Source organism: Equus asinus, chromosome 3 (assembly GCF_041296235.1).
Source record: "Equus asinus isolate D_3611 breed Donkey chromosome 3, EquAss-T2T_v2, whole genome shotgun sequence".
NCBI classification, from domain to species: domain Eukaryota; kingdom Metazoa; phylum Chordata; class Mammalia; order Perissodactyla; family Equidae; genus Equus; species Equus asinus.
In genome coordinates this window covers 85,984,186-86,008,837 of record NC_091792.1, presented here as the reverse complement: position 1 = coordinate 86,008,837, position 24,652 = coordinate 85,984,186, and the positions used below count along the sequence as shown (strand labels likewise).

The 24,652-nt window shown below is 36.9% G+C and overlaps 1 protein-coding gene across 13 annotated transcripts in view; it reads left to right on the top strand.

The window, feature by feature from the left end:
• BMPR1B (bone morphogenetic protein receptor type 1B) overlaps positions 1 to 24,652 on the top strand; it is a 377,622-nt gene that overhangs the window by 149,628 nt on the left and 203,342 nt on the right. For 10 of the 13 annotated variants that reach the window (XM_070505348.1, XM_070505338.1, XM_070505345.1 and 7 more), the window contains one exon: positions 14,834 to 14,935. The exons of 1 other annotated variant lie outside the window; for it this stretch is intronic. Coding sequence is in view for 6 of the 12 variants with exons in the window: in XM_070505338.1 (XP_070361439.1) it covers positions 14,905 to 14,935 (31 nt within the window). In the remaining 6 variants the exon portion in view is untranslated. Of the gene's footprint in view, positions 1 to 12,341; positions 12,359 to 14,833; positions 14,936 to 24,652 lie in introns of those variants that run through there. 2 more of the 13 variants (XR_011502133.1, XM_070505336.1) reach the window with 2 other exon arrangements.

Genomic DNA, 24,652 nt, shown 5'->3' with positions numbered 1-24,652 from the left:
TATGCAATCTTTTAGCCATTGCCAGCATTTCTTCCCTAGGCTTAACTAAAATTTTCCGTTTATTTTGAATTCAGAAGAGCCAAGTTGCATAGAGTTTTCACCACTGCTCTTGTACTGCCATTAGATTCTTATATCCCAATGAAACTCACATCAATAGTGCTATTTCATTGAGTCATTTTCCAGTGTGGGTCTCTCAGATGCTTGCAGTCTTGCAAAATATGCTTGTGTGTAATTAATCTATTTTTATACAGCTTATTTCTTCACCAGACACTTTGCTTTATAATGTTGTATTGAATATCCTTCTGTGCATTTTTTATACACATGATGGTGAAATTTGAAAATGAAAAACATTGTGCCACATCAGTAATAGAATACATAAGAGTGTTACGAGTTATTTTCAATTAATATTACCAGTTAGCATATGTTTAATATTTTCTCAGTTCCAAATGTACTTCATGTATTTTTTTAATCTCTTTTAATCCTTTGGAGGTAGCCTTATTCTATTCCTATTTGCAGATGAGAAAATTGAGTCTTAAGCAAGTTAAGAAACTATCCCACAGTCACATAGCAAGTAAGCAAAGTTGGGATATGAATGCAACAGGCTTATGTACTCTGAAATTTTATGTTTATGAAAGGAAGTATTGAAGTTGAAGGGATTATTTAGATATTCTGATTCATTTTTTGGTGATTGCTGTCTGGTTTACAGAGACTTCTCTAGGTAACTACTCATAGTAGATGCACAATAATCATTGAATGAATTGCAGGGCCCTGGGTTCAAGTTCTGGCGTTTAGACTGGATACTGATAAATGATAGAGCCTTCTCAGACTTAGGTTTCTCAGATCGAAAAATAATAAATTTAGGTGTTGGGAAAACTGGACAGCCACATGCAAAAGAATGAATTTGGACCCTTACATTATACACAGAAATCAACTCATATTGGATTTGAGTCTTAAATATAACCCTGAAATGGTATTACTCCTAGACGAAAACAGGAGAAAAGCTTTGTGACATTAATCTTGGCAATAATTTCACTGATATGACACAAAATGTACAGCCAGCAAAACCAAAAATAAATAAGTGGGACTACATCAAACTGAAAAGCTTCTGTGCAGCAAAGGAAACAAACAACACAGTAAGAAGGCAGCCTACAGAATGGGAGCAAATATTTGCAAACCATATATCTGATAACAGCTAATCTCCAAAATATATGTGAAACTCCTACAAGTCAGTAGCAAAAAACCCCCCAATAACCCAATTGAAAAATGGGCTAAGGACTTGAATAGGTATTTCTTCAAAGACATATATACTTGGCCAATAGGTATATTAAAAAAATGCTCAGTGTCACTAGACATTAGGGAAAAGCAAATCAAAACGACAAGGAGATATCATCTCATACCTGTCAGGTTGGGTGTTATGAAAAAAAAAAAAGACAAGAACCTTGCATACTCTTGGTGGAAATGCAAAATGGTGCAGCTACTATGGAAGACAGGATGGAGGCTGCTTACAAATTAAAAATAGAGCTGCCATATGATCCAGCCCTCCCACTGCTGGGTATTTATCCAAAGAATTGCAATCAGGATCTCAAAAAGATATTAGCATACCCATGTTCATTGAAGAACTGTTCATAATAGCCAACATGTGGAAAAAACAAAATGGCCATCAACAGATGAATGGATAAAGAAAATGTGGTGTATACATGGAGTACCATTCAGCCTTTAAAAAGAAGGAGATTCTGCAATATGTGACAATATGGATAAACCTTGAGGACGTTATGCTAAGTGAGATAAGCCAGTCAGAGAAAGACAAATACTTCATGATTCCACTTACATGGGATATTTAAAATTGTCAAATTCATAGAATCAGAGTGGAATGGTTGCCAGGGTTTGGGTGCAGGGGGAAATGAGTAGGTGTAAAGTTTGATTTAAGCAAAGTGAAGAAGTTGTAGGGATCTAGTCGACGATACTGTATTGTACACTTAAACTCCCTTAAGAGGGTAGATCTCACGTTAAGTGTTCTTACCACAATAGAATAACATTTAAAATAAAGAATAGGAAAAAATAAAAACAACAAGTTTAGATTAACTGTTCTTTCAGACAGAGCTTTTTGTTCAAAAGAAGTCTTTTCCAGAAGCTGTTTCTGTAGGATAGATGAGATCAGCATGTTCTTCTTGGCGATGAAATAGTGGGAGGAGGGAGTGGTTATAAAACTCACTTTGCTCTGTTTGCCCCTATGCCTCAGCTGTTTGAAATCTACAAGAGGAGATGATCGGGGCTGGCCCCGTGGCCGAGTGGTTAAGTTCACGAGCTCTGCTGCAGGCGGCCCAGTGTTTGGTCGGTTCGAATCCTGGGCGCGGACATGGCACTGCTCATCAGACCACGCTGAGGCAGCGTCCCACATGCCACAACTAGAAGGACCCACAACGAAGAATATACAACTATGTACCAGGGGGCTTTGGGGAGAAAAAGGAAAAAATAAAATCTTAAAAAAAAAAAAAAAACCACAAGAGGAGATGATCTTTCAGTTCAAAGATAATTTGGATTCTAGATCTGCTTAACCAGCATCTTTTGAAAGGTGTAGCTCACACTTGGACTGAGCCTTAGGAAAATCTACAATATGGAGATAAATAACATGATGAGTAAACTACTCTTGGGGGGGGAGGGGTTGCCTTCGGCACTCAGTTGTTTCCAGTTATTATGGGATCCAACTTAAGGATGTTATGTCTTGACTAGCATATGCTGTTTTGGGGACTGTGGTATTTGCTTTCATTTTTGGAAGAAATTCCTTTTCCGTCTGAGAATAATTTTCCTTTCCTCCCTGCCCTTAGGCATTTAAAACATTTACTTGACACATCTGCATTACTCCTATTTGGCAACTGTAGTTACTTGTCTTAATTTTTCAGGACAAGCAAAGTAAAGTTGGAGCTTTAGGCTCGCTGAAATCATCCTATCAGCTGAAATATTTCCTTGTATAGTGACTTCTTGCTCTTATATTTCTAGGCAAAACGTAGCGTACTCATAAATTGGAGGAAAAGAATAAATATTTTTTTGCTTTACATTTTGCTTTCTCAATGTTATAAAACTTGGGGGAGGTAAGGTTTAAGAGCCTATTGGAGACCTAGTCCACTGCTACCTTAATTTAAAATAGAGACAGTTAATGGCGTTTTGCTTCTTTTTATTGTAAATATATTCTTGTTTACCTCACCATAATCTCTAAAAACAGAGACCATAAAAAATGGCAGAGGCAAAAGTCTCAGATATAGGATCAGAACTTGTCCCAAACTTGATTGGTGGGGTGAACTGTTTGGCTGCCTCCCCAACCTTCCTTTGCCAGCTTCTCTCCTACCAACGGTCCTTGGTTTCTTTCTGAGTATCAGTGAATTTCCAGGGAAGCTGACTTCACCTCCTGCATGCAGTTGGGATCAAGACAATCAGTGTATTTCATCCTTCTGGCTCTAGTGATGTATGCAGGGTGGGTATGTGACCTAAGCCAATTCAATCAAAGTGAATCACAGAGCTTTCATTGAGTGTTTTAGAACAACAATGCCTTCTTTCTTGGTGAACTTGAGCAAGGGGAGTATTTGGCCTCAGGAGTTGCTGGCCTCTCTGTTGGAATAATGAGCTAAAATGGTATAGTGGAGAAATGGGTCCTTGGTTATTTCATTGAACCATTGGATCAAGCCTTACCTGAAGCTCATACCTTATTTTAAGCTCATTCTTAACTTTTCAGTTATTGGAGCCAGTAAAACTTCTTTACGTGCAAGTTAGTTTGAATAAATCATTGGAACAGAATGAATTTTGCCTGACACATCAGAGCCTTTGGTTCTTTTGCCTGGACTTTCCTAATTTAGTTTGCTTTCCTAGAAGTAAAATCTCCTGTCTGCTTGGACCTTAGTTTCCTCGCCTATTAAATGAAGAGTTTATTGGACTGTACAAAATATCTGATGGATCACCTTTTTTCTCTACTTCCGAGAAGTGGAACTCATGTCTGTTAGATTAGAAATTTGTCAGTCTCCCTCTTCCTATTCACAAAGATCCATCCTGCTGCCGTCCAGACTCTAGGAATGTGGATTCCTCCAATACTATACATAAAACAGCATGAATGTCATAAATGCTTCAGGTCAATTTCACAATCTGTGATTACCTCTCTCCTTTTTTACCTCAGAAGTAAATTTTTCTTTAGAGATGCAAGTTTTGAGAAAGATATAGACATAGGAATGATGAAAAGGTATTATTTTTCCATTACTTTTCCTCTTAATCTATAATTAAGAAACAACACATGACTAAAGGGAAGCTAAGAATTAATGATGGCAAAGGTAAGCAGTCTGTCCCAATATAAATCAGTTCATTTTGCTGTTGTTTTTTTAATAACATACTGGCTTCCTAACCTTAGCCAGCTATATCCTAAATGTTGTCAGTAGTTAAAAAATTATTTGAAAGTGGTTTCACAGATAAGCCCAAATCTTTCACCTAGTGTTAGAAAAACAACTCAGAGCAGATGCCTTAATATTCTAAATTCATGTCAAATTCACATGTAAAGAAAAGCACAGAAGTGCTTTGAAACTTGGACATGGTACTGGGGGAATTTCAGTGAGAGTTTGGATATTCGTAAGGACTTTAACCATCTATTCAAAAAGAAAAGGTAAGTACCAAGTAGATTTTTAAGGCTGAATGGGTGGTGATTTGATGATGGTGGTGGTGGGGGGTGTTGGTGAGAAATAACTTTTATTGGACGGTGACAGGCAGCAATCAGGGCTTTATAAGAATTCAGTGAATGGTAATTTGCAGCAATCCAATTTCATGCAGCAAAGATTACCTGCAAGGCACAAATTTCTTTTCTTTTTTGAAAATGACAGCTGTGATATGTGTGACTCAATGATGAATGACTTTGAAATACTGTTTATGAAAAATAGGTGTGCCACTCCAGATTGCGCTGCAGGACATCGTCTGAACAGATGTTTTACAGATTTTGAAAATTGTGTATCAAATTCTTTTTGGCCTTATCCGTAAAGAAAAATTACATGATCATATTTATGCCTTACATGGCTCTAATTTTTCTGTTGTGCTTGCTAGCTATACTTTAGCAATGAGTTTTCCTGCATTCTGAAGTATTACTTAAATTAAAGATACTTAAATTTTACAATTTTTGTTTAAGGCCAACCATAATATTAGCCTAGAGGAGTTTGCCCTGGAGTTCTGATGCGTCTGCCATTTTGGATGGATGCTCCAGGGACCTGTCTTATTTTGTTTCTCTCAAAAACACCTTGTTAAATTTGGTGATCATGTCCAAAGTCAGCAATGCATGCTGAGTTTCATGGGTTATTTGGCTGTACATTGGGTTGCATTTTTTAAAGCTGTCACTATTTTCATTCAATCTTATAGTGTTATATTGATTTATGGTTTGTATGTGTGTGCGTGTGATGGCTACATTTTCTTTTTTGTAGTTTAAAAAAATAGTTTAAAATAGTACCTTTAAATTTGTTCATAAGGTGAAAATCTAGTAGATAACTTTTAGAAAACAGTTGACCTCAAGTTACCTTATGTGTTGGCTTTTAAAAAGCATGTTTAATTTAAATCATTTTGTTTTATTTTGAAACTTAGTAAAACGATAATTTTTCCTGTGGTAGAATAGTAGGAGTTACTTTTAAAAAGATATTTCCTTTCTAAAAATTGACCTAATATTTACTTTCTTCGCTTGAAAGTTATTTGTAAATAATCCATTCATCCAAAGTTCTTGAGTTTCCCTGACAGTAGCTAGTAAACTCAGATGATCCTGACACAACCAGTGCAGGTCACAGGTGTAGAGCACGAGCAAGGGGCAGAAGGCCCTCATGGACACTCGCTGTTGGTCGCTGATGAATTGATTCACCTCCAAACCTGCATTAATGCATTGACATTTTCAATTAAATTCAGCAAATACTGACAGTATTGCTATGATCAGATTGTTGGGCACCTCCAGATGAGAAATAGCTGTGGCACATTTCCTGTTCCTCATGGAGCCAATGGATTACTAAAGGCATAAGGCAAAAGCAAAAGTAAACAATATTCAAGATGTACATAGAAACTATACAAGACACAGGCATTCTGTGAGGGCTCATAGAAGGGCAGGGTCAGAGGTGGATAGGGAAAAATAAAATCATTGTGAAGGAACCAGTGCTGGAGATGATTATTGAAGCATCAGGCAGCCTTTTTGGTGAGAGGAGATGGGAGGAAGGGCATTCAGTTGGCAGAAATGGCTGGAGTAAAGATAGGGAGGTAAGACACTAGGAAATGGCGGAGAAACGGAGTTTCAGAATTGTGTGCCTTCATGAAGAAAACTGCCATATAGTAAGTCTTAAATGCCAGGTCAAGAAGTGTTTTCTTAATTTGCCAGGCAGAGGGGAACCATTCAAGGTTGAAAAGCAGTGACTTGGAATTGGGCTTTATAGAGAGCAGTTGGAACTGTGTTTAGGAAGAACTGGAATGCATTCGGAAGTTGCGCAGATAGTAAAGGGCTGAACTGCATTGTGGCAGAAGTAATGGAAAGAGACAAATTCCTGACACGTTGAGTATGTGGAATCCATTGTATTTGCTCACTCTTGGATACAGAGGATGAGGGAGACTTGCCTTAAGGATAGCTCCAAAGGGTTGAGGCTGCGTGTCTCTGGAATGTTGGTTATTTTATTAACAAAAATTGGGAAGTCAGAAGAAGGAGATGTTTGTGGAGGGGAAACATAGGAATTAGGTAAAATGGGCTTCACATGTGCTTTTTTTCCATAGCTCTGGTAGGAAAGTCTCATCTGATTGTTAAATGTGTGTGTGTTTTTTAAGTATTAGTATCTGCAAGTCGTTCTAATTGGTATGTGAAATTCTTTTATAAATTTCTTAGATTTGGAGTTATGTGCAAAAAACCCTATATTATTCTGCGTGATGGCAGACCAGTTACATTTTAGTCTTGGCAAACTAAAAACAGTTCAAAGTGTTGAGATCTCAATCTACTTTCTGACTGATCTTCTGGGGCAACACCGGGTGGGACCACCTCTTGCTGTGTTGTCATGCAAATGAAGTGAAAGGCCTGAAGTTTTTTCTAGAATTCTGCTGTAAGACAAGAGGAAAATATTGTTTGGCCAGATGCTGTGGAAATAAACAGCTGGCTGAAACTGCTGCCTTTTTGCCTTAGATATAAAACATGTTTTGGAAGATGTATAAACCAGGGTCCTTATTTGTGCTTTTTGGTCTTTGGTTCATACTAGATATTTTACCTGCTTATAGCTTGGTAAGCGCTTTTATGTACCAATATTCTTTACAAATGATAACATGCAATTCTTGAATTCTTAGAAGGTCCTAGACCTTATTGAAATGATTAGTGGGTGATATAAGGTGACTCATAATAAATACTTCCTGTACTGCAATTAATATTTAATAATAATCAGTTGAACAACAAATAGGGTAACTTCACTAAGTCAAACAAAATCTATGGCATAATTTAGTTGGGTGTTATATTTCTATTTTATAAGTTTTACACTTGCTGTATTTTCCAAATGTTTTAGATAAGGTTAAAGTGATTTTATTTATTCCCTTCAGATTCATTTAAAAAAGCAAATATAATGATTTATGACACAACTCACTGAATAGTTTTCATAGCACATTTACTTGAAACCAGCCAAAGCCAGTGCCTCCTAACAATTCCAGCTTCCTCAGACTGCGGAATGTGAGACTTGGCGAAGATAATGGTTTAAGAGATTCCCAAATGCTTTAGTACAATGAGTGTCCCAGAGCACTTCCCTTGCTTCCCACTGAGGTTTCAGTTGTAGTCAGAGCCATCATTAAACATTTGCTTGGTATTTCTTTGGGGGTTGTGGCATATTTTAAAAACTTGGACAGGGTGACACGCAGTGGAGAAAAGTAAATTAGAAACAGTTGGAACATTGAGTATGTGCTAGGAGCTATGCTAAAACTATTTTCTCTGTGTTCTCACATCATATTTGCCCCTTAATAAGTTTTGTGTCACTCTCTTATCATCTCACTGCTAAAACTGTTTTTGCAAAAGTCATGAATTACCTCTTTTGTTGCAAAATCTATTGGCCTCTTTTTAGTCCTTCGGCTGTATCTCGGATCATTTGCCGCTTAGATGTTCCCTTCTCAGAACTGCTCTCTCGTTCTTCTAACCCGCTTCTTACCACCTGTGCCGCTGCTGCTTGGTTTCCTTTGCAGGTTTCTTCACTTCCTCTGCCTCCCTTGTTGGTGCTCTGAGAGTTTAGTCCGAGGCTTTCTTCTCTGGCCGTCTCCTGGTTCATTCTGTCTACTTTCATGACTTCATTTACCAGTACTAAAAGCTGATGGCTCTCATGTTTTGTGACCCCACAGCAGGTCTCTCCCCCAACACCAGACCCTTGTGTTGTAGGACTTCTGTGCATGTCTCCACTAGGAGTGTAAACAGGAGCTGCAAGTTTGACCTGCCCCATGTCCCAAACTAAACTCATCTTCCCTTCCCCTGCCGGATTTACTTCTCTTCCTGTGTTTTCTATATCAATAAACTTCACTATTATTCTCCCTGTCGGTTGCCACAACGAGAAACTGAAGAATTGTCCATGATATCTTGACTGCTGTCTGTTTCCTCAACTAAGTTTTTAAATCCTGCCTATTTGCTCTCTTTAATACTTGTTGCGTATGTCCACCCTTCTCGATTTTGATTAGCACAGCCTTGGTTTAGTATTCTGTCACTTCTTATCTGAATCATCATAACTGTCTCTTAACTGGTCTCCGTGTAGCCAGTTTTGCTCCTTCCATTCTGGTATCTATTTTATAGTCAAAGTGACTTTTGTAAAATTCATTCTTGAATGGTTCCTCAGAATACAGCACAGAAACCTCATTATGGCATATGAGACTCTTGAATATATGGTACTGCTTAGATCTTTGAATCTCATATTTCATCACTTGTTCTGTGATTAACTCACGGTAGTCTTCAGCACCTATTCCCTGCTGTTCCAGGTGAGCTCTCCTTCACTTCTTTGTGCTCTTGTGGCACACTGTGTTGAACTCTAAGACAACATATTGCAATCATTTGTTTTCTTTTATTTTTTCCTGAGGAAGATTTTCCCTGAGCTAAACATCCATTGCCAATCTTCCTCTTTTTGTTTGTGAGCCACCACCATCGCATGGCCACTGAGAGACGACGAGTGGTGTAGGTCCACGCCCAGGAACCAAACCCTGGCTGCCAAAGTGGAGTGTGCAAGACTTAACCACTAGGCAACCAGGGCTGGCGCCAATCATTTGTTTTCTTATTCTTCATTACACTTTTAGTATTGATGGATAGGGACTATGATTTTTTTCCATATATACTTATTTCTTGTAAGTATTTAGCATAGGACTAAATATTGTAGGTATGCAGTAGAAATATTGAGTGAGTTAATGAATCACTAAAGGAAGATCAATAAAATCTACATTCTACTCTCAAGTATCTCACTGCCTAGGGAGAAGTTTTGCAGGTACAAATGATTTTTAAAACCCATCAACAAACAATTACAATATAGTGTGGTATGAGCTATTAAAAGTCATGTTTTCAAGTAGGAAATGACTAAATGCAAATATCTCAAGGGACTGTCTCTTCAAGATATGTAATAGAATTCCACAGAAATGTTCATAGCATTCAACTGTGTTTCTTTGAAATGAGGCCTTATTCTAACACTTAGATTACTTTATTGACTTTTTACAACTTTACCCTGTCTCTTGTTTTGTCAGTTTTATGAGGACTCAACAAAAGTGAGAAAGGATGTATTAAATTTTTGGATATCTGTTTGGCTAGCTAGGAGGCCTGAGGGTTATTGCTTATTTTTCTTTTCCTTTCTGAAACTATTACAGTAATTTCTATTGTCTAATAAGATTTCAATTGATTCTGGCCTCTGACTTTATGCTTTATAATTAACTCACTAGTTACAAGAATTATAGTGGTTTTTTTTTCCTATCTAAAACAATTTAAGAGGACATAATGCATTTTTAAGAACTTGGGCCTGTTACTTTTATGATCCCCTAGATTTAAAAATGCCATTGTGGTTTAATTTTCCTCATAATAATGGAGCAAAATAATGTTGAAAAAATTAATGACACCTTCTGATTTTAAATTTTAAATGACTGTGTGTCAGGGACTGTTAATGTTGCTTAGAATAGTGAGCACTTGTGAACATTAACTCTGTGATGGCAGGGGCAGGATCTTTGTAGCTGGTTTTCAGATCTGGGCCCTAGAATTCTGAGGGTGTCTAAGGAGCTGAGCACGCAGAGAAGGCGAGGAGCGGGCGTCAGGCTGCTGGTGAAGTTCTGCAGCCCTTCCTTGCATTTTCCGCTTTTCGCTCATATCAACTGCTTTTATCTGTGATCTATTGGAGTTTTTAAAAAGATATTATTAAAGGGGGAAAAAACTTCTAAAATACCTTGAAAACCATTGGTTCACTTGATGCAAATATTCAAGGAAATCACCTTGTTGACAATTGAGAAAACTCACAAAAATAGAAAATGTGTATTTCTTTCACTGACTACTCTTTACATGTGTCACCTACAGTAACATCCTCAAAGACAGTGAGGGGAGCTGTACATTTAAAAGTACTAGGCAAGCAGAGGGTCCTGTCTCATCTGTTTTCCATCAAAGACTTTCAGTTGCCACGTGCTGTTTCCATTGTCTAGTCATTAGAACCTGTGAACCAGGGCCTGACAAGGTTGGGGGCATGAGGTGGAAATTTAGGGGATGGTGAGAAACAGAATTTTAATGCTTCTTAAGAGCAGAGGAAAGGGTTGCTGATCTTCTCAGTGTCATGATGTTCATATCATAATGGTAAGTAGTTTCGTGCCAGGAAGCTGAAGGGTTAGGTCAGAGTTTTATAGAGTTTTTGGCCAAAGGCTGTTCTAAGAGAAAAGTTAATGTTTAAAGGTGCTGACCATTGCCCTAACTTACTCTTCCATTCTTTTGGTCCCTTACTTCTCTCCCCTGCCCCAAATAGGGTTATCCTAGATGCAAAAATCCAGGCCACTACCATAGTAACCACACAAATAGAGCACAAAGGGGAGTGCTATTTGCTTTAATTTCATGGTGATGGAAGGAAAACTACACGTGGAGATGCATATAGGTGACATAGTTGATGGTACAAAAATGTGTCTATAAGTGAGAGGCTGGAATGGACTTTGCCTATAAAATAATTTGTTTCTTAAGAAGCAGAATCTAGGGAATAACAGCATCTTTTAAACACTTTAAAAAGTTGGCAGTGTTGATTCAAAATGCTATTTAAAAACTCACTTTCAAAATATTTTTTTGGGAAACTATAACTGTCAATTTGAAGGATGAGATTCTTTTCAGCAGAGCTTGTAAAAATATCCATTGCCATATGTGAAGCAGGTTTAGGGCAGTTTATCATGGATAGATGAGTTTGTCAAATACATACACACATCCACCCCTTTTTTGGCCTCAAAGGAGAAATTCCAGGACCATAGATAAAGAAATATTGTACATTTTTACAACACTTCTCACAGATAAGTAGACATTTTATTAATACACATATTAGGAGGAAACAGTAGTTAAAGAATAGGGATTAATCATAGTTGGGTCAAAGATAGTATTGGACGTTATCAAGGTTTCCTGGACTTGGTTAGAGTTGGGGCCTTAGCAAATGGTTGATAAGAACATCATTCAGAAGGGTCTGACTCATCCTTTATTCTGCCAGTGATTTTACAAGGCTCGTCATCTTCAATAAAGGCAACCTTACTGGGCTCACACCATTTTAGTAGCTACAATAGCTTCATTTCTAATTATAAAAGCAGTATGTGTTCATAATTAGAATTGTCTTTGGTTTTACTACCCAAAGAGAACCTCTGTGAATACTTTGGTGTGTCTTTTTTTTGTATGATGGTGCATGTCATATACAAAAGATGTATGTATAGTACATTTTTATATAGTGTGCATACAGAAATTAAAATTGGAATCAAACTGTGCATATGGTTTTATAAACTGCATTTTTATTTCATTCATTTAACAATTATTCTTTGTGTGCCTGCCATAGTCTAGGGATTTTCTGTCTCATTAAATGTTCCTTGAAAGCATGACATTTAATGACCTTTTAATATTCCATTACATCATGATTTATTTAACTTTCTCTTATTGTTGGACATTTACATTGTTTTGGTTTTTTTGCTATTATAAACAATATTAAATCATTATCTTTTTACCTCTCTAATTCTTTTCTATTTCAGTATATCTGAAGCATTATTTCCTGAAGAAAAAGTCCAGGAAATGTAGTTATATCCTAATAATCTTCAGTTTAATGGCACTATGTTTGGGGAAAATTGGATGAACTTAAGCCTTTATAGAGCCCAAACAATGGGATGTTCAGGAGAAAATGTAAGCCATAGTTACCATGATCGCCTTTTCAGTGATCCAGCATTCTGGATGGCTTTTAAGTGGTCTAGACTTCAACATCACTTTAGTGTAGGTGTATCAAGTCTCTAACATAGTGTGATTGCCCAATATCTAACAGATATTTGTTATGACAGAGGTGTCATTGTGAAGTGAGTCATTCCTTTCTCATTACTGTTCTCAGAGATATCTGAGATATCGCAACACCCAATTCTTATGCATAAAACAGCTTTTTGAGCCTAATTATCTCACACGCTTCTGGGTCATTGATGCTATAAAAACATTCCACTGCACCATGACTCCACTGAACAAAAGATAGGAAAAATTTAAGAGAAAAGAAAATTCCTACAGTGCATACATATTCTATTGTGATGTATGATAATCAACAAAATTTGCTTTTATTAAATTTCCAACTATGTATGGTATGTGGTTCTTTTAAATACACCTTGCAGTAGTTAATGGCTATAAGGTGAAAGATAACCCATATTTCTTTCTCTCCCTTCTCTCCCCTCCCTCTTCCGCTCTTGAGTATGTGTGTGGGTAGGTGTGTGTGGGTGCAGGACGCACTCACATATCTGTTTTTTCAAATATTCCATTTGGTTCATTTCAGTCATTTGTAGTATCCATAAGTACTTAGTCACATGTTTAATCTTCCCATGAAATGCTTCAGAGATTCATCATATGAAATCATAGGTTTCTCTTTAGTGCTAAGTCGTAGCAAATTCTCATCTTTTTAAGGTTGATTTTGTAGAGTGTTAAATGGTATTTAAATTTCCTTTAGATATGAAGCCATTTATTTTTCTCCTAATCACTTAAAATAGCAAGAACTAATCAACTGGAGTTTTTCTCATTTTTAGAAATACCCAGTCTACCCCTGACTTCACGTGCGTGTTTCTGCCTTTAGGTCAGTGGGAACTTTTTCCAGCCATGTTTTCTTTTTTCCCTTCATTCCTAATTTCTCTCAGGAACAAATGGTAGTATAGTTAAGCATTAGAAACTTGTTGCTGAAGGTGCTAACCTAAACATCAGTGCCAGGATACGACTGAGACTTAATAGACTAATTAATTTGTCTACTGCCCCCCTGACCTGGGAATTACGTATAATGGGCTGTACTTATGGAACTGAGAGTCTGGGATCCAAAGAAGAGAAAATGCAACTTTTGTGTGCTTTATACATCAACATGCAATTAATACAGTGTTCTTTTAGAAAAAAGATTTTTCAAAATGGAACTTTATTCCACCACATGTTTTGAAAGTACAATACTGCAAGATTCTGTGTGTCTTTTTGTTTTAGCTTTCTATCTTTTTGATTTATAGTAGTACTAAACAAGACCCTCACATTATTTGATCCAAATATGCTGTTGACCTCTGGAGGAGCCAATTGTCTAGAATGTCACAGTTGCTGTATTATCTATTCTAATGTAATATGTTCTCCTAACAACCACAAAAACTCCTAGAAAAAATAGGAACTTAAAGCTTGAATGATATTTTAAAAAGTGTTTGTGTTCTGAATTCCTGACTATGCTGTTCATGCTTCTTTCAGTAAGCAGATTAGTTTTATTTCCTCATATTTCTTTTCTCACTGTTTCTTCATTTTAGAGACAGTTAAATATACTTCAAGGGCAGTTAACATTTGACTGCCACTGAAGTCGTGGCTCTGGACAGAAGCTGAATCAAAAAAATCTATTTGTATTAGCCTGTCAGTGTATGGGTTATGCATCTCTTTGGATCTTGTGAACTTACGGAGGTATCAAACTGTTTCCTGTTAGGATTTTATTTAGAATGGAGTTTTAATATTTTGGTAGTTTGTGGATTTGGAAGCATTTATTAGACCACCAAATGTCTCTTCAGCACATGGCAGGCACTCTTCTAGGCACTGCTGATGACGTGGTGAACCAGGCTGATGGTTCCCAGCTCTGCTGAGGCTTACGGTCCAGTATCGGAAGTCACACACAAAGTAAACCCAAGGAGTAGTGATATCACTCAAGACAAGGCTGCCTACTTACGCACACAGTGAAACAGGGTGAAAGGAGAGAGTGACTGGTATGTGTGAGATGCTATGTTAGCCGAAGAATTTAGGGAATGGCTTTCAGGGAGGCAACATTAGGGCTGAGAACTAAACAGTGCGACAGTAGCCTTTGGGTAGATGCTGTTCTCATTCAGTTATTGGCAGTTACTTTACCTGAAAGGACATGCAAGATTTCATAGACTTCCCAGCATAGGCGTAATGCGTGGGTGGACGTGGTGGAGACTCAGAGGACCTTAGCAGGATGAACAAAACAAAGAGATAGTGGCATATGATTCACGGGGAAAACCCTTTACCTTTCTAATGTTCTGTTGCCTCTAGTAGTGGAGTGAAAGGTTTAGTTTTTTTGTGCATTTTTTTGTTGTTGTTAAAATATAATGTGAGCCTCACCTTGAATTTTTTTTTCATGCAGTTATTTATTATTTTGTTTTATAGGTTTCAAAGTGGTCAAGAGAGTGAATGTATCTGAAGTGGATCTGTCTTGTATAAATCAGCAGCAGCATTGTATGCAACAGATATCAGCAGCATATTTATCTGGTTGGTATTCTAAATCAAGTTTGCCATGATATACACCTCATAGAAATTAAGTTGGTGATATTAAGAGAAAAACTATAAAATGAGTTTGTGTGTCAAGTTATATTGCGGCAATTCACCATATGTCTAACCAGGTCACATAAAAGTTAGTTAAGGTGTGAAAGCAGTAATTTAAATTCCTCGGGGCGTGGAGGGAGGCACTAGTGAAGGCAAGAAGTCAAATGGCATAGAGGCCAAACAGAAAGAGTGACTGTAGACTTTATTTACTGCCTTCAAGTGAATTTCACTTGTACCCATTTTCAAAGGGAAGCCTGATGAACAGGTCTGTTTGTATCCCCTCAGTTTGACAGGTGGGGGTGGGCAGGTGAGATGGAATTCTGTTATCTCTGAACACTTAGTGTTTGAAAGACATTCCAAGATCAGTAGCTAGATAAACATGGTTTCCAGTTTAGGCTTTAAAATATTAATCTTGACCTGTTTCTTCTTGTTTTTACATTGAGAACTGCAGTTTTAAAGATAGAAAAAAGTATTTAATTTATTCCAGAACTAAGAATGGATTTGACTTTCAGTAAAGATCATGTTAAATGTTGATATTGCTCAGAGTCCTTTCCTTGGCTCTCCTCTCTTCTCCCTCAGTTTAATTGTTTTCATCCACACCTGGGCTTTCAATGGTCATGATTCCATTCCCTGCGTCTCTTAGGTCAGATCCTCATAATTTCTCAGTTATACTCAAATAGCTTCCTAACATCTATCCCCTTTTCCTCCTTCCAAACTGTCTACCATTCCATCAGCTGAAGGGATATGTGATCCTACCACTCTCCCCTCCGTGACCCCCAGCGCCTCCAGGATTATGCCCTGTGGCATATAGGGCCCTTCAACTTCATCAAATCCTTGTCAACGATTCTCCCCTTGTCACTTGTCACTACCCTTTCTGTACCTACACGTACAGCCTATGAATTTTCTGTAGTTCCTCAATTTATGTGCTGACTTGTTCATGCATGATTCTCTTCCTTTGTACTTGCTGTTCCCTCTTTCTTGAATGCCATTCCTCCCTTTTGTTTACTTGGCAGATTTTTATTTAGCCTTAATGATTTCATTTAAAGCAACTATGTCTTTCTCTGTCATACTTTCCCTAGCAGAGTTAGGTAGTTCCTTTCTGTCCTCCCATAATGCCTTGAATACATTTCTGATTTGATTCTCAATATCCACCTTAAAATGTTTTCATGTCTCTCTTAGTGTTCTGTAATCTCTTTATGGACGGATCTTAAGTATTAGAGATTCACTTGTCATGTGTTGAATGAACAAATTGATAACTGCTCTATGTTTAGTACTGTGCCATTTATAGTAGAAGAAAACTTAGAGGAATATGATTTCATTTCTATCCTCATAAAGTTGTGATTTTATTTGGTGGGCAAAGAACACGTGAAATAGGGAACACAACATAAAGCATAGTATACAAATGAATTATTCATATTTTAAAAGTATGGTATATGTATGTGTACATACACACAGTGGGTGGGGGGACGGGCAAAGATCAAGTTTAAGTTATGAGACAGGCTTCGTGGACTAGATAAGAGTTTAATGGGATAGGGAGGGAGCTGAGGTTGGAAACAGCACCATGGTCTGAGGTTGAGCAGAGTTGTAGCTATTGGATTGATGAGTGCTTTTCCTGTGCATGTTTTGCATAGCTTCTTTTTAGTACATTTTAGATAGTTTATATGGGTTTAGTAGAAAGGCAAATGGTGATCATTTTAATTTGTAAAGGGACAAAAATAAAATAGGGGAAATTAGAACAATGAATGAAAGTTGGAATGGATACTGGGTATGTATTAGAAAGAGATTAATCCATTTAAAGTGAAATCGGGAGTGAATAATTAAGTCCTAAATGCAGATGTCCCAGTAAGAAGTAGAATGATTGACAATAGAAGAATGTTACAGTGACAGTAAGGTAGGACCTCTCTTTGGCTGGCTTCTAAAGAACAGTTGTGAACAGTGTTTACTGTTGAGATCCAAAATGTTATGGCTAGAAAACTGTTCATCCTTGTTGGGAAAATGAAAAGAAAACCAGAGATAAAAACAAAAACAGACAAACAAGCCAGATTCATTAATTTTCAGGTGAACAGTGAGAAAGAGTTTAAATTGAGTGGGGCATGAGTGTTTGATGGAAGAGTAACTATTTTCCTGTGGAGTCAAAAAAGAGAAAACCAGTGAGAGTGTGCAGAAGGATCACAAACTGAACAAGTAATTAAGTTACAAAGGGTGAAATCTATAGCCACAATGCAACTATACATTTCTCACTTGCATGTTAGTTCCCTAAGCACACTGAAGATAATGCTGACTCAGTCTAGGATGTATGAGGCAGAAAGAAACTTTAGGGATCTCATAGCTGTTTCATTTCCCTCGGGTCCTGAGGTCCCTGGCTGGCCGTCACTTCTGCACTTTCCATAGTTTCTTATGAGTGTTTTGTATATGATATCCAGATTTTTTAGCTGTACTAGCAGGAGAAATAGTAAGAAGTATAGTAACGATGCTCTGGTCAACAATGGACCACATGTACGATAGTGGTCTTGTAAGATTAATACCATATGTCCTAGGTGTGTAGTAGGCTTTACCAGCTAGGTTTCTGTGTTCACTCTCTGATATTCACACACAACGAGACCGCCTAATGACATATTTCTCAGAATATATTACCATCGTTAGTGACACTGGACTATACTTATATTCCGTCTTGGTCCAGAATCACTTACATTTTTAAAAGTCCCTTTTTGGTCCTTGGAAGTTAGGATGGAAGCTTCTTGAATTGGTAGCTTTGCAAATGTAGGGGGATGCCAGCTTCAAGATTGCTATGGATTCTGAGGCACCATAGAAAATAACTGTAATAATAGTTACATTTACTACATACCAGACCCTCCTTGAAAGCACGTTATAATTTCTTCTATGCCCTATTTCTGTGAAAACCCTATGGGAAAGGGGAACTAGGGCAAAGAGATTTGCAAGCTTTGTTTAAACCCTCAGACAGTCTGATTCCAGAATCTGAACTTTTTAAGTGCTGTGTTCCCTCTACCATTTGACAAATAAAATTTTTTTTAGGGCTCTGACATCCTAAATTGGGAATCACCAGCAAGGGATTAAGAAAATTGATAATGCAACCACATGCTTAAAGTGATAGATTCTGAAGAGAATTCTGTATGTGAGCCAAAAGGAACTACAACTACAAATTTAAAATTTTCCCACATTTCTCCTTTGCTTTAGAATTAATTTTATAGCTTCTATAATTAAGGAGTAACCCAACACTGTGAGTTAAAATCAGAGTAATAACTAAACTCTTCAACATAAAATTAATAGTTCTTGACAATATAGTAGTCTGTGATGTTATTAGGTTGTCATGAAAACTTAAAAACTACAATTTGAAAGTGGGCTTGACTGCCCAATGTACTTGTGTATTTTCCTAGACTAATGCAGTATAAGTTTGTGCTCGATTTTGTCAAGTTTGTAAAATTCATAAACTTTGTTTAGAGTCAGGTCCAAAGCAAACTGATGACTAACATTTGCTACCTAGCCATAGCTTTCTTATTTTCTCTTAATTCCTTGATAGACACAATCACACAATCAGGTAAGGTGGCATATTACTAACAGGATTTGGTAATATGTAGCAAAAAATCTCATTTATCTTTTTTACAGTTTTTAGGGTTAGTGGTTTTATTTTCTGATTTTCATAGTTTGATGTAACTTTCCAGAAATTTCTTTGGAAAATGTACTGTTTTGGTTTGATGAGTTTTAAAGCCAAAGACGTTTTGGGATACCTTTGCCACAGCTGAAGGAAGCCAATACTCATGAAAGTACCTTGTGAATGTCAGCAGTATGCTAGTTGGTCAGTGTGGCCCGTGCTTCAACTGGAGTTGTTTGTTTCGAATCAGATACTATTACAAGTTAAAATTATACTACCCTGATCCTTTTTTTCTTTTAGGAATGAGCCCAATAATAGTAATGCATTTGGGGGTCACTATTATTATGCTGTAAAAATCAAACATTTATGAAATAACAAAATAAGAATTGTTCAACATACAATTAGACACTGGGTCTGGTTAATTTTTCCATCAAACTTCTTACAAACTCAGGCTTTTGCAGTATTGCTTATGAGCTTTTCAACGTTTCATAGTCACTAGGGATAAAAATCTCTGTAGTCTTGCCAGAGCTTTAAGTTCTTAAAGGTCTTTTTTGTCTTTATCAGAATCGTTGAACATGTGAACAAATGGTGTTTACTGAGTTGTACAGTACATACAGGCTGTCTTAAAATGAGGCTGCTGGGTGGCTAGTTAGCGCATGTCGCTCAGTTCAGCATGTTTTTTTTTAAAGATTGGCACCTGAGCTAACATTTGTTGCCAATCTTTTGGTTTTGTTCTTTGTTTTTTTTTTCTTCTTCTTCTCCCCAAAGTCCCCCAGTACATAGTTGTATATTCTAGTTGCAGGTTCTTCTAATTGTGTTATGTGGGACACCGCTTCAGCCATGGTCTCATGAGCAGTGCTAGATTCGCGCCCAGGATCCGAACCGGGGAAACCCTGGGCCACCAAAGCAGGGGGTGTGGACTTAACCACTTGGCCATGGGGCGGCCCCTCAGTTCAGTGTTTATCATATCGTCAGCTGTGCACTCAGGCCGCTGTAACTGCACTGAATTTGTTCCTCTCCTATATGCTGAAATTGAACAAGTTACCAAACTCTGTTACTCGATTCTCTGTTGGTCTCCAGAATTTATCCCTCAAGTTCATTCCCACTTTCACAATCCTATTCAAGGCTTCATCCTTGCATGACTGGATTTTGGCACAGACTTTTAACTGATTTCTCTTCTTCTGGTTTTTCCAACCCTCTGCAGGAAAGGTGCTCTGAATTTTGAGGTACGTGGTAGTAGGTACATTATAAGGATGCAGCAAATGCTTATTGATGGGTTAGAAATGAGTTCTCAGAGGTAGCAAGTGAGATGCTTCATTTGGATGTTGAGACTTCTAATGATGAAGCTGTATTTTATTTTTTCTGTTTGATGAAAAACCCTGTGAAATTCAACTAGGTTCTTTCTCCAGGCACCTGCTACATTTTAGTCGTAAAACTTACACCCTGGCTCTGGCTCTCCTATAGGTGATAAAAGAAAAAACCCTGCTGCTTACTTACTTTGAGTGAATAAACATTTAGGAGTTCAAAATGGTAAAGTTAAAATTGTTTTCTTTGTGGAGATTTTCTATTTTTATTTGTAAAATATATTTAAACATTTAAAAAAAATTATGAAAGTTAGCAGGTGGTGTGGGCAACATAAAAGAAAGAAAAATTAGCATTTTTATAGGACTTTTTCACATATCTATGAGATTGTTGAGTTGATAGTTTATGTTTTGGGGCTTATTTTCAGTGAATTGCTCTCTGTTTTCAAGAAGAAAAATAAAATGCTAACCTAATTCTAGTTTGTTGCTTTATCATCACAGTCTTTCGTTAAACTTAAAATTGTTGATGCTGAAAAGTGTGCAGCCAAAGTTACGGGAACAGTCCCCAGCGTCTATTGTTTTGTGTTTCAAACATCACTCATCCATTTCCAACAGGTGTTCTGCCAGCTGTACCCAAAACGTTTCAAATGATTTAGAATCTATTTCCACACTTACTTTGTTTTGTGGCTGTTTACTGTAAAAAGAGTCTCTGATTACATAGTTCTTTGGCACAGCAAAAGACCAGAAGACAGAAAAGCAAGTCTAATTTGAGGTCTACCTGCATGTTGTTACTGTTTCGGAAGATGGAGAAAGTGAGAGGACTAGGATTGTTTTGTGGGTAACACTGGTGCTGATAAATGGATTTTTCTTTTAATATTGTATATTTTGGCATGTATATTTACGTTGTGGCAAGAAAGAATTTAAATGGGGTCAGAATAATTTTATTTTTACAGCTGCATGAAAGTACAATAAAAGAGTGAATTTTCAGAAATTTTAGAGCTATGAGGCCTATTAAAATGGAGGAAAAGATCTCTTGTATTTTGTTCTTTGATGAAGAAATAGAAAGTACACTAAGGTCTTTTCTGTCTGTAAACATATCTAGTTAGTGATCATAAACGACTGGGAACAATTTTATGTAGGAAATTTTATGAGTATATCACACTTTTGTCAAGGTATTAAGCTTTAAAGCTTCTGAATATTTAAATGGTTTGTGCTACTGAGATTAAACTATTCTTTGTTTACTTCTTATTAATCAACCAAATAAACAAGTCTCAATAGGCAGGAAATGAAACAGAGCTGTTTCCCATGCTGATAAGTAGAGTTTGCCTTCAGCTATAAATAATCATGGTTGAAACATCTCATTTTCAAACTGTGGTTATGTGTAACAGATACCATGTTTAAATGTCATCTTATAGCTGATATCAAATTTAACTCTTGCTGTCACTTTATGGCATACCATTATTGGACTGAATTCTAGCCTCAGAGTACAGCTCCACATATAAGCAGGTGTTAAGAAATGTTGCCTTAGAGTTGTAGGCATAGGATGGAGTACATCCATGCACATAAAATGGTCTTATTTGTAACATTGAAAATGTGTTTGCATTTTGTGGGCAGAATAAAACTGATTGGGAGCTAGGGAAATACCTAATACTTCCTCTGCGTATGTACCATACTGTATTGTAGAAACTTGTGATCTAAGGCCCTGCAATATCCTCAATGAGCGGACCTTCCATTACTAAATTCTGACTTTTCCCTTTCACTAGAAAATTAAAACAACCAGCCCTCTCCATTCCAAAGAATATGCCAGCATATGTGCTCTTGTGTGGTAGTAAAAAGAGCTGGCCCGAGAGTCAGTCACCTGGATGTGAATTCTCGTTCTTCCCTTCACTACTTGTGTGAAGTTGAGTAAGCTGCTTAACTTGTCCATTCTTCCATATCTTCACCTCTGAATGAGGATGATAAGAGTTCCTACTATATAGATTTGTTTGAAGTTAAATGAATTAATATGTATACAGTGCTTAGGACCATGCTCTGCACCAAGCAAGTATGGCTTAGCTGTTGTCATTCTGATGCTTGGTCCTCTTATACTTGATGACTATAGGTTGAGAAATAGTATTGTGAGAAAGTGGAACTTCATATATGGTTGTTTCTCATGGTCTTCATTTTAACATTAAGGAAACTGAAGTTGAATGCTATTAAATGACTTATTCAAGATTAAACAACTACATAATGGCAGATTTGGGACTAGAATTTAGGCCTTTTCAATGTCTTGCATCTATTCTGTTTTTATCTCAGGTGTGTTCAAATAATTTTAGTAGTTATAATTTACATATTTTGTGTTCAAAATTTCTCTTTTCTCTAATTTAGAATTTCACCAAAATGGTTAAAATGCTGCAAATGTATAGAGTGGAAACTATTTAATATTCATATATAGTCATGCATCCTTAACGACAGGGATACATTCTGAGAAATTCATCGTTACACGATTTTGTCATTGTGCCAACATCACAGTGTATTCTTACACAAACCTAAGTGGTATAGCCTACTACACACCTAGCCTATATGGTACTAATCTTAGGAGACTACTGTTATGTATGCGATCTGTTGACTGAAACATGGTTATGTGGTGCATGACTGTATTTTAAAATCATATTAAAAATTCTCACTTGGAAAATGGTTTGTATATTTTTCTATAAAAAGGATACTAAAATAAGGAAACCAGTCTCCTCTTATACATCTGCCAGGGTCTGAAACTACTTAACATTCTGTGCCATAACAAGTGATAGCAGTTTTTTAATACATAGGTAAGCTCTTAAAATTAATAATGCAAAAGCAAAAATAAACAGGTGGGATTACATTAAACTAAAAAGCTTCTGCACAGCAAAGGAAACCATCAACAAAATAAAAAGGGATAGAATCAAATAATTGCAAATCACATAACTGGTAAGAGGTTCATATCCAAAATATATAAAGAGCTCACACAACTCAATAGCAAAACACCAAATAATTTGATTAGAAAATGGACAGAAGATCTGAATAAATGTTTTTCCAAAGAAGACATACAGCTGGTCAACAGGTACCTGAAAAGAAGCTCAACATCATTAATCATCAGGGAAATGCAAATTAAAACCACAATGAAATATCACCTCATACCTGTTAGAATGACTATCATCAAAAAGACAAGAAATAACAGGTGTTGGTGAAAAGATGTGGAGAAAGGGGAACCTTTGTACACTGTTGATGGGAATGTAAATTGGTGAAACCACTATGGAAAGCAGTATGGAGGATCCTCAAAAAATTAAAAATAGAACTACCGTATGATCCTGCAATTCCACTTCTGGGTATTTATCCAAAGAAAATGAAAACACTAATTCAGAAAGACATATGTACCACGATCTTCTTTGAAGCGTTATTTATAATAGACAGTATATAGAAACAACCTAAGTGTCCTTCAGTGGAGGAATGGATAAAGAAATTGTGGTGTATATATATACAATGGAATATTATTCAGTCATAAAAAAGAACGAAATCTTGCCATTTGTGACAACATGGATAAATCTTGAGGGCATTATGCTAAGAGAAATAAGTCAACCCAGGAAAGATAAATACTGTATGGTCTCTCTTACATGTGGAAACAACAACAACAACAAAAAGCCAAGCTCTTATTTACAAAGACTAGATTTGTGGTGGCAAGAGGCAGAGGGTGGGAGAAATTGGTGAATTTTCTTTTTTTTAGTTTAAGTAAATTGAATGATTAAAAAAATTAATAATGCATTGTTGCTTTGCATTTCTCTAGAGACCAGAATTGAATTCATCATGCTAGCAATATAGATATGTATAACTAAAGAGAAATTGTTTTATTTGTTTAGATGTCCTTGTATAGTTTCCTTCCAAGGTCTAATGATTTACATTGTAATATTTGCAAAGCTTTATGGTTCACAGTAGGGTGTAGGACAGTGACATGGTGATGTTTGTACTTTCTGGGTATTTTCAGTGGTAAGTGAGGCTTCCTGAAGGCAGACCTATAAAGAGGCCCTAATTACCTGCCCTCAGTGATTTTTTTTGTAGTAAACTTTTTGCCTTATTGTAGTGCTACCATAATGTTTGTGGTGCAACCTGTGTACCTGCATTGACTGGAGAGGTTGAATGGCTTGGCTGTCTGGGACATGTAATAGATCCCAGCCTTTTTCCGTGACATCATTATTATAACAGGCTTCTTGGAGAGTATGAACAGCAGCTGCGCACTTTTGTGAGTTTTACATTATGAACCAAAGCAACGTTTTCAGCTCTCTACAAGTGATAGGGCAGCTTGATGCTTAACAAATGAGGCCAGACTCTGAGCTGTGAAACCGTTAACAGATCGAGTAATGACATGGGCTCTGTGTATGGAACATTTCATAACACAACAGGAAAACTGGTGACTGTCATTTAGCACACGGGCTAAAAGGTTTTTCCTGACTTCTTGTTCAGTATAACTTTGCAGAATCAATATAGAATTGCAATTTGTGTCAATAGATGTTGCATATCTTCAGTTGAATTTTATTTTGAAACTTTAGCAGATTTTCCAGCATGTGAGTATTCCATTTTCCAGCCTTCTTGGTCCTTGAAGATCAAAATAAAAATGCTTATTCTTATCATCAAGGTTAAGAATCTAATATGATGGGGAAAAAACTCTTGATTAAACATCTATGGATGGGGCCGGCCCGGTGGTGCAGCGGTTAAGTTCTCACGTTCTGCTTCTTAGTGTCCCGG